The sequence below is a fragment of the Episyrphus balteatus genome, chromosome 1 (genome assembly GCF_945859705.1).
Source record: "Episyrphus balteatus chromosome 1, idEpiBalt1.1, whole genome shotgun sequence".
Taxonomy (NCBI): Eukaryota; Metazoa; Arthropoda; class Insecta; order Diptera; family Syrphidae; genus Episyrphus; species Episyrphus balteatus.
Window position 1 is genome coordinate 29920087 of NC_079134.1, and position 16871 is coordinate 29936957.

Consider the following 16871-nt stretch of genomic DNA (forward strand, 5'->3'; position numbering starts at 1 on the left):
CTTAGTAAATTTTTACACCTACATTTGTCAAAAGGCACCATATTTCTTAAGTGTTTTTAAAAGATTTATCCATCAATCTAAATTAAATACGCATTTTAAAATGACATACTGAATTATACGACTCAATTGATTTCATCTAGGATTTGCTAAGCAGGTAAAATCATTAAGTTGTTCTGAATTAATACATCTTATAGAACCTAAATAAATGAAAAAAAAAAAAAATAAGCCAACAGGTTTTTTGTGGTGTCATAAACTTCATTCCATATTCTTACAATGTGGAAGATAAAAATATTTATGTAAATGTAAGCAAGAGAGCATAAAAATGAAGGTCAGACACCTATTTGAATACCAAAAGAAGTAGATATAGCTCAAGATGTTTTACCTCACCACTTTCAAGCCCTTCTTTTTGTGGACGAAGACCTAAGCCACATCTTTTCATTGTGTCTGGTTTACTCTTATTTGCTCACTTAATTATAATAAATTAAAAAAACAACTTTTTGTTTGAATAAAAGAAAGAAACCCTTATAAAGATAACTTAATTAAATATTAAAATTTGTCTTGTTTATATAAAAACACAAAAAAAAAACGTACATAAGTCAAACTAACCTCGTACTCCCTTCGTTTCGGTGTGCTACTGCTGCAACTCAAATATCCGTTATTATTAAGCATCTTAATAAAATCCCGACGAATTTTATTTGACGATGCCATGAATTTAATTTTTTTTATCAAACGTTTAATTTTACAAAAAAAATTAAAATTAAAAATGACGAATAATTATAAAAAAAAAAAAAAATACTTTTATTTGAGTAAAAAAATCACATAAAAAAACACTTTGTTTTTTTTTCATTTGCTGAGTGAATTATTGGTATATCATCCGCTCGTACGATATAATTTCACTTTTTTTTTCTCCTTTTTCTTTATAAAATTTTAAATGGCGTGAGAAAAATGAACAAAAATAAAATTTATTGAAAAGAAAAAATTCAATTCACTTTTGTTGGCACTGATTTTCACGCTTTTTTTTTTTTTCTTCTCTACAATCTCAATTTTTTTTCTCTCACATTTCCTTTGTGTTGGGTTGTTGATTTGTTGCACAAGAGCAAAAAACGTATGATCGGAAAATTTATTTTTCAATTCAATTTGAAAAATTTACATACAATCAACAATAAAAGGGGAGCATTTTCCGACACAAGGAGGGGAAAAATCGCCACGACTTCGAAAATTTTTTTTGTACGAACACAAGAAGACAGAAAAAAACGCCTCCGTTTCAGGTTTTCACAGGGAAACAGGAAAATTCACAAACCATCCGTTTGTTCTTCGATTGAATACAACGACAACGAGAATAAGAAATAAGGTACAAAGATCAGTTTGATGGATGTTGGAAAAAGATGTTTGTGTACAAATTTAGAAATAGGTTTTTATTTTATTTCAAAAAACATTCATAGAAGAAGATACAAAAAAATAAAATAACAAACAGATCGGGACAACCGACAATCGTACTGACTCTGATGTTGATATTGACAAACTCAAACTGCGACTGTTTTGTGTTTTGATTTCGATCGAGGAAATTCTGCACATCGAATCGGACGGATCGTTTTGCTTGCAAGTGAATGAGACTACAGAAAAATTCAAATTGATGCTCTTGCTTTGAGTGAGCAGCTTGACTAGATTATTTTTCCGTGATGGTTACTTGTTTGTTGTTGTTGATTATTTCACGTGTTTTTCTTTGCTTTTGTTTTTGTATTTTTCATTCCGACAACGACGAGATAACAAAAGTTGAGACAGAAAATAAAGAAGATAGCGACTGAACTGAGCCGACAACACGAACACAAACAGATCGTGGACAACCATTTTTGTTTGTTATTTGTAAAATATACAATATACACACATATTTACACATGTAACGGGACTATAAGCAGGCAAACAGAGGCGGCTGTTTTATGTCAGCTTGTAATATACCTATGTTTTTTTTTGTTTTGTTATTTCAATTCAACTGTGTGAAAAGAATAGCGCTGAATTGAAAAAGCAAATTGAAATTAAAACCTGTTTTGTCTTTGAACAAAAATAAAAGAACAACATCGAGTGTGAGTGGAGTGATCGTGTGCGCAGCCGATGAAGACAATAGGAACAGCGAACAGGGCAGCTAGCAGCTTGCTGTGGACATTAAAGTTGTTTATAATAAAGAACATTGCGGATCAATAAGTTATGTCGAATTCCATTCCAAAAAAAATCGAATTAAAACGATCTTAAGGCGATTTCGAAGTGAGGCAATTATGGCCTACCCTTTAGTTAAACCAAAAATTTCAGTCGAAATCATTTATTTTTTTAACAGTCTTAAAATACATTAAAATACAAATACTTTAATTAAAAAAATAACAAAAAGTTAAAAACGAAAACTGGAACTTCTTATTCCACTTTAAAAAGAACAATGCAGCTAATATGGCCTAGGCCTACATGTTTTTAAATATGGTCTAGGGTCGGCCATATTTAGCAATGATTTTCAGAGGATCTTTTATTTTAATTGCAGCAAAATTCTACTTTCCCATAAGAAATGTGACAAAAATGATTAATTGAACAAAAAATCGCTTTAAAATCCATATTTTTTCGTTTCGAAAGTAGATTAGCACAGGTACTTGTTCATTTTTTTGAGTCGACAGAAAACAGTCCGATTCTGTTTGTAAGATACATGTGAATTTGCAATAGGATACGGAGGAAATAGCCCAGCAACAAGGGACTCTACGATACGACAAAGAAAAAAAAAATTCTACAAATCGACTAATACCTATTACCTATTAAAAACTTGATAGTTTTTATTTTGTTTTTTTTTTTTTTTTTTTTATTCAATACCTATGCTAGATCTTAAGATTCTTTTTTTTTTAATAATTTTTATTATATTATGGATAGGTACATTAACAAATAAATTAATAAGATTTTTTTAATAATAATTCAATGATACAAAATAAAATTAGTGATGTTTTAAAATAAAAACTCAAATAGTTTTAATATCACTTCAATAAATGCATGGTTAGGTTACTTTTGATAACAATTGTGAAATCAAAAAGAGGAAGATAGTCAGAATATTAACATATTAATCGAATATTTGTAAATATGTTTATATACATAGGTATTTTAAACTTAAGAGATTTTAAAATTATTGTGTTTTTAAGTAATACCATTCTCAAATTTAGACTGATACTATATTATGATTATAAATATATCATTATAAAAATCAAATCATGACATGTGAGCAGAACATAAGTTTTGTAAGTTCATCTTTTAGTGCTAATTAAATTCTAGTGTCCAGTCCCCAAAATTAAATTAAGTGCTCAAGTTAAGCTAACTTGATTTAAAGTAAGCAGATCCATTACCAGAAAAAAAAACTATTGGTAAAAATACAGGATTGGTATTCAAAAAAAAATCACTAGGTTTATAAAAACTTGTTCAAAAACACAAAACTTAATTTATTTTCCCATTTTCCGAAAAATTTTCCGAGATTTTGACTGAATGAAAAAAAAAACAAGATTTTTGTTGTGGAACTAATGAGTATTCTACTGTCTATCTAAGTCTAGTTTAAGTCACTAACGAATATTTTAACCCTAAACACACCAAACAACACCCGCAATTGCAGTTAAAAAAACACCTTTAAAACTAAATTAAAATTTAGAACTTAGATATGTAGGTTAAGAATAAAATAGGTCCTTACACTGAACCCTGGGAAACACTAGGTTAATTTCGAATATTTTCTATTTTCATTTTTTCAAGGTCTACTTGTTGGATACGAACGACACCAATCGACCATAAACTCGAAATCCATTTTAAAATTTGAATTTCATCGCAGTGAGATTTTTTTCAAAAAATATTTTAATAATATAAATTTAAAAGTACTTTTCTTTTACTTTTGTAAAAGAAATCGCTGTATGAGTAGGTAGTAATGTAGTTTAGCACTAAACTTTGATTATGGTTAAGTCAGCAAATGACTTGTAATTAGTATTAAAAAGTAGGGGGAAGTGGTCACCCTTCGTACAGTTTTTACTTATTTTTTTTTTTATTATTTATTTACTCACTCCAGCTTAGAGAAAATGGACTTTATTTGTAATATGTATATTATTACACTTTACAAAAAAATTTGACACTTCTAAGTCAAAGGCTTAAAAAGTTATAGCCATTTTACTGGGATTAGATTTTTGTACGAATCCTCCCCACCCGTGGGGTACCTTCGTACAGCACATGGGGTACATTCGTACAGGATATTCAAAACATTAATTTGACTAACTTTTGATTTGTCAAATGCCAAATATGAGTTTTAAAACATTTAATTACTTATTAATTTATTAATTAATTGAACTTGACTCAGAAAAAAACAAAAACAAAAAAAAAAATTAATTTTTTAATTTTTCGCGATTCGACGATTCTGAAACAAATTATTATTTACATATATAAAAATACCAACCTTAATTTACTATAGAATGCGAAAAACTTATTATAGAGGTTTAAATTTCATTTCAATAAAACTGTAACTCCGTGTTTTGATTGTTATCTGCTCAAGAAAATTTACTGGCGGGCATACGTATACGTACCCCATGTTTGACTGTACGAATGCTCCCCAAGCTGTACATAATGCAGAAAAATCGATTTTTGAAAAAATGTACTGAGATTTTGCAATATTTATAATTAAAACATAAATTTAACACTTTAATCAAAAATTCTTCATTACTGTTTAGCCAAAAACATACTTAACTTAAACACAACATGACATCAAATGTATATAAAAAAATTACTCAGAGCACTAAAAAACACTAAAAGTCTTGTGGCGACCGAATCCGTTGCACTTAGGATTCAAAATTTATCTAGCAGCTCGGCGCCTACTATGTCTATGCACACTAGTAAGCACGTGTTTGAATACCGTTTAGTTTTTGTTTTATGCTCACTGTACGAAGGGTGACCGTGTACGAAGGGTGACCACTTCCCCCTATTTGCTCGACGATTTTTTTTTTAGTATAAATATAATCGAGTGATCTGCAGTGTATATTGAAAAGGCAAATTCGAATTTATGACTGAGTGCGTTTAAATCTAATTGGTATCTCCAGTTATTAAAATTTAATTTTACATAGGTAGTAACTGGTTTGATTCAAAGCACAGATATTTACATGATTTGTTAAGGAACTATTTTAAAATTTTTACTAACAAACTAGGTAGACAGGTGCAATGAAACATTGTTGTGATCGTTAAAGGTTGCTTCGTTTGACAGCAATATCCTCAAAGTAGGCAACAAAAATAGATTTATAAATGTTAAAATGAACATTTTCAAAGTAAATAAAATAGTGATGACACTTTATGCTTTTAATTTGATATTTATTACTTAAGTTTTTTTTACGTTTAATCATTTTTTTAATTTGTTTTTATTTTTCATATTTCACTTGGTCTACAATAGCTACATAATATACATAATTTAAAAAAAAATTCAAACTAATTTGTTCAATTAGTGACTGACATATTGCTTGCTTAGGATCAATATCACAAACCAGGTCATGAGTTGACAAAAGACGAAAAATGTATTCACAATTTACTTGGGGTTATCTTATTTAATGCTAACAAGAAGTGGCTCCGCCATAATAATAATACTATAGAAAGTCTTATTACTATGCCATATGCCACTATGCTTTACTATGCCATATTGCCTTTGGCTTAAGGATAAAGAACAAGATAGGAATACTTATTATGATGAACTATCTAGGTAGCGATGCAAAAAAATGAATAATATTAATATTCAAAACTGTGTCGCACGGACTTGCTTTTGTAGTTAAAGTTGTTTAAAATAATCTAGTTTGAGTTAAAAGTTGCCAAAGGACAATGGTAATTTTTGTATGGGAGCTGGCCCTGAGACCAATAACGATGAGTCATATGTCATTGGAAAGGTATTTTTGCGTAGATCAATTGTTTATATAGCGCCAAGACTCAATTCGCTGTGGGGAAAAAGTTATAGCCATAAATGTAGAACATAGTAAAAATAGGTAATAGACGGAGAGACGACCGCCGAATTACTGAGATCATACGGATAAGGGATAAAATTGGTGTCAAATGAAAGATAAGTTGATAGAGAAAATGAAAAAAATAGGGTTACCGCTTTTAAAATGGTAACTTCTATGTGGCAACCCTATTTTAAAAGAAATAATGGTATATTAAATATCTTTGTAGTATGATCAAATAAGAACATTTTTTAAATGCCAAACAAAAACTTAGATAGTGAAAAAATTAACAAAATAATATAAGAAATGTTGGCCGCCTAAAAATATGGCAACGCTATTAACGTTAACAAAAAAAAAAAAACAAATCAAAAAATATTTTTTGAACAACAGATTACAATTTTGTATCCACTAAAAGGCTCAACTCTATATCAATCTTTAGCTGACAAAAAGACGATCAAGTACTCGAGAACCTTACGGAAATCCTAAGAAATACTTTACAGCCAAAATGTGTGATATCATATGTTATCTTCTTACCTTCAACTCTTTCAAATTCCATACTTTTTGTAATAGTTTTTCTGTGTTTCTAAACATTTGCGTAAGGTTGCCAAGTAGGTACTTGCTCGTCTTTTTGTCAGCTAAAGATTGGTATAGAGTTGAGCCTTTCAGTGGATACAAAATTGTAATTTGTTGTTCAAAAAATATTTTTTGATTTGTTTTTTTTTTTTTTTTTTTTTTTTTGTTAACGTTAATAGGGTTGCCATATTTGAAGGCCAACATTTCTTATATTATTTTGTTTATTTTTTCACCATCTAAGTTTTCGTTTGGCATTTAAAAAATGTTCTTATTTGATCATACTACAAAGATATTTAATATACCATTATTTCTTTTAAAATAGGGTTGCCACATAGAAGTTACCATTTTAAAAGCGGTAACCCTATTTTTTTCATTTTCTCTATCAACTTATCTTTCATTTGACACCAATTTTATCCCTTATCCGTATGATCTCAGTAATTCGGCGGTCGTCTCTCCGTCTATTACCTATTTTTACTATGTTCTACATTTATGGCTATAACCTTTTCCCCACAGCGAATTGAGTCTTGGCGCCATATAAACAATTGATCTACGCAAAAATACCTTCCCAATGACATATGACTCATCGTTATTGGTCTCAGGGCCAAAATTACCATTCTCCTTTCTAATTAAAGGAGAATGAAACAATTCCTTTAAAATTTAAAATGTTCAATCCTTTCTTATTGAACTATTTGGAGCTATATTGCAGATAAAATAAACTTTTTCCGTAAAAAAATAATTTTTAACCCTAATCTAATTCTGCATAGTCGCAAATCGCTTCAACAGCAGCTAAAGCTGTAGACATATACATATGAAGATAGACAGATAGTTTTTGATTGTAACCTCGAGTTCAATTTTTCATGAATCCTTAAATTGCCATATATTTGTTTGTACCTTCACATTCATACAAGTACATCGTAATCGTAAAGTAACAACCAACGAATATAAAGAGAATGAAAGAATACAAAAAATATTTAAAACGGAAGAACGTGCAAAGCATTTTCATTATTCTCACAATGCAGTGAAGAAGGAATGTCATTGTAGGTAAGGACTAAGGACTTTAGTTTTATTTTCACATTTCACACACAAACACATATGCCTATAAACACCACCATTCACAACAGACTGTTGCTTACAAACAAACAGAGAGAAAAAAAGGAGCAAAACAGTCAAAACCACTTGCTATGTCCTTGCTATTTAAAATTTTGTTTTTTTTTGCATTTTTTTCACAGAAGAAATATAGAAGAAAACCTTTGGGTCGTGTTTTGAATTCAGGAAAAGCTCTTATGTAAATTCTTTTCCGTAAAGAAAAATAGTATATGTGTGTAAATATGTACAAATGTAGAATACACACAAACAATTGTGCCAGTTGCAAAATTGATTACGTATATTATATGGAGAACAATGCAACAAAACAACAATAACTGCTACCTATTTTGTGCTTTAGAGCGTAAAATAGTCTTTGCCTTTAATCGGAGTTCATTTTGTGTTATTTCATAGAGAGAGAGGATTCAAATTCTACTACTGGAATTTTTCTTTTTGTTTTAAGATGCATGGAGAGTAAATAAATCGTATAAAAGCTGCATAATGATGGTGAATATTGCAATGTGTTGTGGTGACCAGAGGTCTTGTTATACAAAATAAATTAAATTAGTTAATTCTAGTGGGTACCAACTTCATCTGATGCCAAAAGTGAATAGCAAGCATAAAATTTATTTGCATATTTAAATAAAATTTACAAGAAGCCAAACAAATTTATTTAACAAAAAAAAAATTGTACTACAGATATGTGAATTACAAAAATTTTTGACAAAAAAGCCCAACACTTTAAAAATCAGACCTTCAATTGAAGCATCAGAGAAAACTTACACTCAAGTTTTATATGTAAGATTTCAAGTTATCACATACGAACATATTCTGAATAAATAGTCACAAAAGTCTATTTGGTTTGATTACCTAATTGTTCAGTTGTAAGAGTTAAAAAAAACATTTTTTTAGAAAAAAAATATTACGCATACACCATAGTGACTCTCAAGTCTCAAATTTGTTATCATTTAAAATTTTACATATATTTTACGCATATTGTGCACTGTACGTGTACAGCTCTAACAATGTTATTTTGCCGAATAATTATAGTTCTTCTACACAAATTTTAAAGAAATTTAGTTGATACACAAGGGAACCAATATGACTGACAGATTTTGTTACGAGTTAAAAAAAAAAACTGGAAATGCAGCTTATTGCAATTGCTTTGATTATAACAAATACAAGGTAAACAAAATCATTAGAACCGTTTTCAAGAAAATTGCAAAACCTCGAAAATTTTGTATGGAACTTACATGTTCTAACCGATATATTAAAAAAAAATTAAAAAAAAAAAACAACTTGCACCAAATTTGGAGAAAATACGATCAGTTTACAGTGTTGACAGAGAATTTTAGAGTCAAGGAGCCTATAGAGAAGTGGACTTAACCCATTATTATTCTGAACGCCTCATATGAATGAAAATGAAAGAAGGTACATTCACAATTGCACTTATCAACAAGACGTCAGATTTTACTTCGAAGAATTTAAGTTCTACTTTGAAGACTTTTAAGGAGTGATCATAATAAAATATAAATAATCAAGTTCTTTTATTATTAAATATTTTAATTTTTAAGGAGCCAAAAATGGCCAAATTGAAAACTTAAGGAGCCAAATTTTGATAAATCGGAAATCAGTATTTGAAGGAGCCGGAGAAAACTTGAAGGAGCCGGTTTGCCTATAAATAGCCGGTCCTCTCAACACTGTCAGTTTAATCTTTGGAAATGTGTACTGAATCAGAGACCAGAAATAACAGTCAACCTTTATTTTAATTGGTTTCTCTCTGAGAGTTAAAAAGGTTTCGGTTAAGGTTTCAGATTTATTTTTAAAAATCAAAAAAAAAGGTTATCGGTTGAAATTTTTACAGAAAAATAAATGGAAAGGTCAACCTTTAACCGTTTTCGCTTAAAATAAATCAAAAATGGCTAGTTCAAAGAAAAATGTCGAATATGTCAAAAATGTCTTTATTTTGCAAAAATACATATGAAAAGAATGTTTTTTCTTAGTTTATGTACTGAGTTCAACTAAAAATAAACTCTCAAAGTTCTTTGACCCACGATTATATCTCCTTTCGCTTAAAATAAAATGTAAAGATGAAAATGTCCTTACCACTGTGAATTGAGTCACTGGGTCGACAAGCACAACCAATGCAATTTCGAATATTTCAGGAGACGGATGTTCTAATTGATAATTTGAAGATGAGATTTTTTTTTTCTCTCAGCGATAAATCTCACTGATTGACCGAAACATAAAAAAATACAAAATATAGGTTTCTCTCAGACCTTGACCGAAATTTTTCTTTTTTTAAAATAAAGGTTATTTTATGACCTTTATTGAAAATGGCAACAAATAAATGTTATTAAGGAACCTTTCAAAAGGTTGAGATATATTTCTGATCTCTGGTACTGATGGACGCAGAGACGAACAGACAGTTAAACCGACGTCAGATTTCTACGTCATCGTAATGACACGAAACCATTACTTGCCCAATAGAGCAAGTAAAAACATTTTTCAAAAAATAAATAAATAAATAAATGGGTCGCAGTAAAAATTCATTACAAAATTGTTTTACTATAACTTATAAAAAAAAATATTCAAAAAAATAATTGATTTATGAACTCTTCTTAACTAATTATGCCATTTATTTCTCTCTTAACAAAGAATTAAAAAAAAAAATAAATCGTTTAAGAAAACAAATTATTAGTTAGTTAAACAGTCAGTTAGTATTTATTCCACTGATAGAGAAAAAATCATTTTTTCAACAGGCAGATATAGCTTATTACTAGGAATATAAACTATCTGCTTCTTTCAGAGACGAATAAAAGTTATTCTAAGGAATAATTGCAACAAAAATATTGTGTCAATTGTTAAAGCTGCTTTCAAAGAATTTTGACAAAAAAAAAAACAGAGGAACACAAGAAAACAAAAACAATTATGAATAAAAATGACGTTTAATTTTGAATATTTTTGAATCTGACAATTTTTTTTTGTTATTCTGTAGAATAAATTATTCTTGATTGAAAAATTCAATGTTGTTATCTGATTGTTTATGAGCCTAATAACTTTATTCGTCGAACAGTTAACTGACTGTTTATTAGAAGATTCAAAAATCGGCTCTTAATAAATAAAAATTTTCAAAAAATTAAAAAAAAAATTAAAATTAATGACAAAAAATTTTTTTTGAAAATTGTTTGATAATTTGTATTTTAAAAATAAATTGGCTTAGAGTTGCTTTATTTCTTTTTAGCATTAATAAAAGAATAATTTTAATTTAAGATTCATTTTATAAGAAATGTAAAAAAAAGTATTAAAAGATGGTTTTTAAATTATAATAACACCTTTTTAACTCGTTTTAATCTCCAAAAGAAGTAGGTCAATAGTTTTCTTGTATAACAAAGAATTTTTTGAATTTTGTTTAAAATATAGTTAAAAAAAATATACATATAAATTAAAAAAAAATTTTATGTCGTTTTGAACAAATTATTTTTCCACAATTTTTTTTTTAACAATATTTCAAGAAAACTCATTAATTTTGATTTTTCAAAGCATTAATTTAAAATAATGTATATTAAAAAAAATCGAAAATTGATATTTTTGAAATTGATTTTAAATTTATTCATTTAAGTTTCTTAACGTTTTTATACAAAATTTACAAAATTGTCGTTCAAATCGGTTAATTCGCTTACGAGAAAGTCAGAAATCCAGAAAACGATTCTATAAACGGGTTAATAACGGTTGCCAAAATAGGTCGCAAAAATTTGTTGGCTTCATATAAAAAAAATTATGTTATGAAATAAATGTAGGTTTTAGAAAAAAAAATGTTGGTTAATTTGAACTTTTGGAATAAAAATTAAATATTTGTAATCATGCTGGAATACATTAATATTTCAATTAACTTAAATACTTTTACTAGATTTTGTACTAATGGTCTATTCAAACTTGAAGCTGCATTGGAATTATTTTAATTTACTCTGCAGTATGAAAAGGAGACTATGCACACATTAATTCATGAACACAAATTACGACTGAATTAGATCAAATATTTATACATACCTAAAAATAAATTTTAATATGTCTAAAATATTAGAATTTATTATATATTGAGCTCTTTCTACCAAATTATTGTAACCGTCAAATTAAATTATGAATTATGGACACCAACACTATAAGCATCAAGCAGTTTGAAGAAATACCTGTTGTAGCTAGAACAGGTGGTATTTTACCACCAAAAATGTTTCTTCCAAAAATGGTGTGAAAAACATTGCGTGTTTGGAACCTCGAATACCACCATAGTGTATAAATTGATCATATAAAATTTATGACATTGATAACCCTAAATTGTAAATTCAAAGACAACATTCTCACTTACTTAAACTAGTTATTAAAATAATTATCTATATATTATTTCTTCTTCATAGATATCCTTTAAAGGTGACATTCGAGTTAAGGATATCATCATCTACTTTTTCGAATTAAGTATACTACTTAACCTAATATAACCACATTCTATAACACTTTAAAATGCTCTTGGTTATAGAAAAAGTAGGCCAATGAAAAATTAACTAAAAATGAGCCCATTGAATGTCATCATCTAAAACATTATGCCCCTAAAACCTCCATGATAGAGGCAAAAAAAAAGTCCTTTCCTCGTTTTTTTTTTTGTGTTGTCCTTGCTAAACTATACATATTCATGAATGGTATATTATGGCGAATGGCGATATTAATATTTCACTATATCAACTTTTCTGGCATTGTGTATAGCTTTTAGGTGGTGGCTTTTTCTCTACATCACAATGCTATCATGAATCTTACAGAGATTGTTATATTCCAAAATTGTGAATATTGATTGCTTAACTCTTGTACTTTTCACCTTTCAATATTTCATAGTTATACCTACCATAGCCAACCTCATATGAAAAAATGCCTGTATGTTCACTTATTTTGATGTGAATTGTCCTTGTCCCCATGATATTTACTCTTTTTCCCTATATTTCTAAATTTATACGGATATCCTGAACATCAATATGGAACTCGTTGCCAAACTCTGGAAAAAAAAGGTCAATACAACAAGCTTCCGCATAACTTGCTCTTGTTATGTACATACTGTAGTTGTCGTCGTCATTCTTGTTGAGAGACAGAAATTTGCTTAGAATAAATCTGATGCATATCCAAAAATATCCTTCGGATAAAAAAAAAGAAAAATGTATGTACAAGGAAAACAGTGAAACAGGACTAAAAGAAATTGTGATTTCAACCAAATAATATCCTGACATGTTGACATTTTGTTCATGTTTGTGTTTGAGGTTTTCGTTATAAAAATATGTATGTTGTCATTATTATCTGTTTAATGGCCACTCTTTGACTTCTTGTTCTTCTTCTATACTTTACCTCGTTTTTCTTTAGAAGAAGCATAATTATTTGGTTAAAATGTGTATACCTACGTCAACATCAGGGTATATATGAAAACATAACGGAAAGTGAACTTCTACCAAAGAACAAAAGCGGAAGGAAATATTTTGAAAAAAATAAGAGAAGGACAACGTCAAGTCTCAAAAGTGTCCTTCTGTTCGTAGAACAATAAAGGTGACCATATACATGTGTACAGTTATATATCAATTGAATGTCAAGTTATATATGTATAAGAGTTTAATGAATTAGTCCTAGACATATTGACCTAGAGGAAAGGCTTAAAAAAGGGGATATTTAAGGTCAAATATATTGATTTCAATTATATACCGATTACAGATCTTTTGTTTTTGAAATTCTGCCTTGCCACAAATAGAATTTATACTTTCAACATATTTGTGTTAGTACACACAGAAAAAAAAACAATGAAGAAGTGAAAATAAGAAATGATTTTACTTCATAAATGTTTAAAATTAATTTGAAGGGACTTAATTGCTTTTAAAGACAAATAGCATTCGCTTCATTTATTTATGTAAGAAAATAAAAAAACTAAGAAATTGTTTTTATTTCAATTTTTGTGACCTTCTTTTTAATCAAAATTATGACTCTTCAGACCTCTTAGAACTTAGAGGATCATTATTTTTTTTTCTAAATCGCACATTTTCTTATCTTACTTTTGATTACTATTTATTATAAGTAAAAAAAATGAAATACGTATCATAAGCCTCATATATGTATTAAAAATAAACAGTCTGGCCTAAACACTTGAAAATTGTAGGTACTCTACAAAAAAATGTGTGTAGAGTTTAGTACACAGGTAAAATAGGTATTTAAAAAAAAAAGTTGTTACCCTCATAAAACTTGGCAAAAAGTTTCCTTTTGCAATAAGGATAAAGGATCAATTGAATTTTTTTGCGTCAAAAAGAGAAAGGGGTGAAGATCAAAAATTAGTCAAAAAATTGTTTGTTGAAAATAAATAATCATGTATTTATTTTTGATGCAGAATCAAATGACATCTAAATCAGGTCAATACGATTATCATATCATATGAATAATTATTATTTATAATTATTACCAATTTAACGTAGGGGTGCTTGTAAGACAGGTAAAATATAATCGATACACATTATAAATATAAAAAACAAAGACAATTAGGAATGAGTGTTAAGGATGAAGCAGACATAAGGATTTCATAAAGTCCTCCCAAATTTTTTTTGATCAAAGGGTGTTTTTTTTTTAGGGGTCAAGTTCCATAACAGCTGACATTTTTTGTTTATTTCTTAAACCTGGTGAAAAGGTTCTTTTTTATTAAAAGAATTAAGAATGTAAACAGTTTAAAAAGTTGTCTTCAGTGAAAGGGTGTTTTTTTTTTAAGAAAAGAAGGAATTGAGAAATAGTACCAAAAAAAAAAAAAACTACTATGACACAAATGGTACCTATCCTAGTGAAAATTATTAAAAATGTTCTATTTACAACAGGCACCAAGAATCTTAACAACATTTTAAAATATTTTACGTGATGAAGGTGTTTTTTTTTTTTTTGGGGAAATAAAGAAAATTAAATCAATGGTGTAGATTATACTTAGATGGTACCCTCACGAACTTTATTAAAAATGTTGTATTTGCCTTTGGGAAATATGAATGCAAAAAGTCTATAGGTATACATTTTTTTTCCTGTAAAAGGTGTTTTTTTTTTTGTTAGCTGTAGAGAAAATGTGGGTTTATTGCAAAAACTAATTTTTAATAATGGTACCCTATTGAAATTCATAAATAATGTTAAATTTGACATTCGAAGCAAGAATCATAAAAAGTTTACGGGTGTTTTTTTTACTAAAAAAAAAAAAAAAACTGATGGAGCACCCTAATGATATTTATGCGATATAAACTTAGAATAATGACATTTCATATAATACTTTTAGATGAGGGAGTTTACTGTAATAAGTCCCAAAATACAACTTTTCAAATTAAAAGAATTTTGCAGATTTTTGAAAAGCAGGAGTATGGTTTTAAAGAATTTTGAAACACGGAATTTAGGATTTACAGAATTTTGAAATGCAGGATTCTGAAGAATTTTACAGAGTTGGTAATAGATAAATAGGTAAATCGAATATAGAATTATGGTCATACAGAATTTTTGATATAAATAAAAAAATTTAAAACGTACAGATTTTGGAATACAAAATAACGACCCGTTCCCCCCAACAATATTATAACTGATTTTTATAACATTTAACATAAGGAAATGCAAAAAATACATTAATTTGGTTTCTTAATAGGAGCAAATAAACTGACTTTTGCATCAAAATTAATTCACTTTATAAAACTATAGAAAATCAAAATAATTAAACAAATGCTTTTCAGGTATTATGAAACCATTTTCAAAAAAAAAAACATTTTTAATACATTTCTTTAAAGTTATTCATATTTAAGATACATATTTTTAATTTTTCGTATAAGAAAAATATTTTAAATCACTTCATTAAAAAAAGCTAGAGAAAATTTTGAAACGAGACACGGTTGAAAAAATGGTTTGCAAAATCAATTGGAAAATGTATAAAACCCCTTAGGGATATATATACAATTTTTGTCCGCATTTGCACTTTATCTAAGTAAATTAAGTCTGGAAATTTAAATTGTCTACTTGCATCGTATGTAAAAATATTAAATGTACCTATAATAAATAATATCTTCATCATAGATAACCATTGTTTAGGTTGGTACCCAATTGTCAGAAAGAGTTATTTACAGAACTGAACGAAATTGAGATGGGTTCACACCAGCTTTCCAATTCAAAAAGAATTATCAAAATTGGTTCACTCAGTCCAAAGTTATGAGGTAACAAACATAAAAAAAAAAAAAAAAAAAAAAAACAAACGAATTGAATACTTCCTCCTCCTACTTCGGTAAAAAATTAAAAATAAAAGCCTCTTCAAATTCAAACTTATTTATTAAAAATTAAAACTTAATTGTCCATTGTTTGAATTACGTGCCTCATCTTCTCAGAACGATTTTTGTCTACAGCTAAGTGTTAAATGTATGCTTGTCATAAAAATACCAAAGCAGGAATTAATCTTATGAATCATTTTCCATTCTTAGTTCCGGCATATCATCGCATCAATAGCCTTTATGGGTTTAAATAATTCTGCGATCGAGTTCAGGAAACTAGTTTATTAGAAATTAATAATTTGTTAAACATGTGTACATAGGTTTCCTGTAGCCTAATTTGTGTTTTCATTGTCAGATCTTGTCTTAAAATCTGCGCCTTAATTTCAATTCGAAAACACTACAAATAGTTTTTTTTTTACAATAAAAACTCCTATAACAAGAAGAGCATCAATTTGCAATAATTGAAATATTTTATCTACAAACAAAAATAAAATCGATAAATTCCGGCATTTGATGTCAAATGCAGTGCAAATATTTGCACTTTGGTCGTAGTATGCACTTTATTTTATTTTGTGTTCTTCATTAACACAATCAAATAACTGAGCGTATAGCATTGCGCGTGCTGCCGCCCAAATATGAAATTCCATATCGCATTTCACTAAATGCAACTCACGTTTGGTATCCAAACAAACCGCAATTAATTCAAACCAAAAAAGAGGTGGGGTACAATAGGAGGTTATGAGTGTATTCAATTGTATATTATTCTGGAGCTGGAAAATTCTATACATGGTAATCTATTACCAAGTGATATTTAATTTAAAAAAATGGTAACGTTAGAACTTTCAAATTACATATATGATTTACGGAGGTAGGTAACAATACATGTTATTGTAACTTCTAACCCATGATTGCAGTTTGTATACCTAATCTAAAAGTGTGAACATATTTAATAAATAAATGGAAA

General features: G+C 28.3%; 2 protein-coding genes across 5 annotated transcripts in view; one reads left to right on the forward strand and one right to left on the reverse strand.

Moving 5' to 3' along the window:
- Positions 1 to 16871, forward strand: part of LOC129905602 (uncharacterized) — a 494765-nt gene that overhangs the window by 434624 nt on the left and 43270 nt on the right. The window lies entirely within an intron of this gene.
- The window catches only part of LOC129905601 (phosphatidylcholine:ceramide cholinephosphotransferase 1-like), an 82435-nt gene that overhangs the window by 41225 nt on the left and 24339 nt on the right, over positions 1 to 16871 (reverse strand). Inside the window, exon 1 of one of the 3 annotated variants that reach the window (XM_055981124.1) lies at positions 592 to 1808. The exons of 1 other annotated variant lie outside the window; for it this stretch is intronic. In XM_055981124.1, coding sequence (XP_055837099.1) covers positions 592 to 708 — 117 coding nt within the window. In that variant the 5' untranslated portion in view covers positions 709 to 1808. Of the gene's footprint in view, positions 1 to 591; positions 1809 to 16871 lie in introns of those variants that run through there. One more of the 3 variants, XM_055981125.1, reaches the window with a different exon arrangement.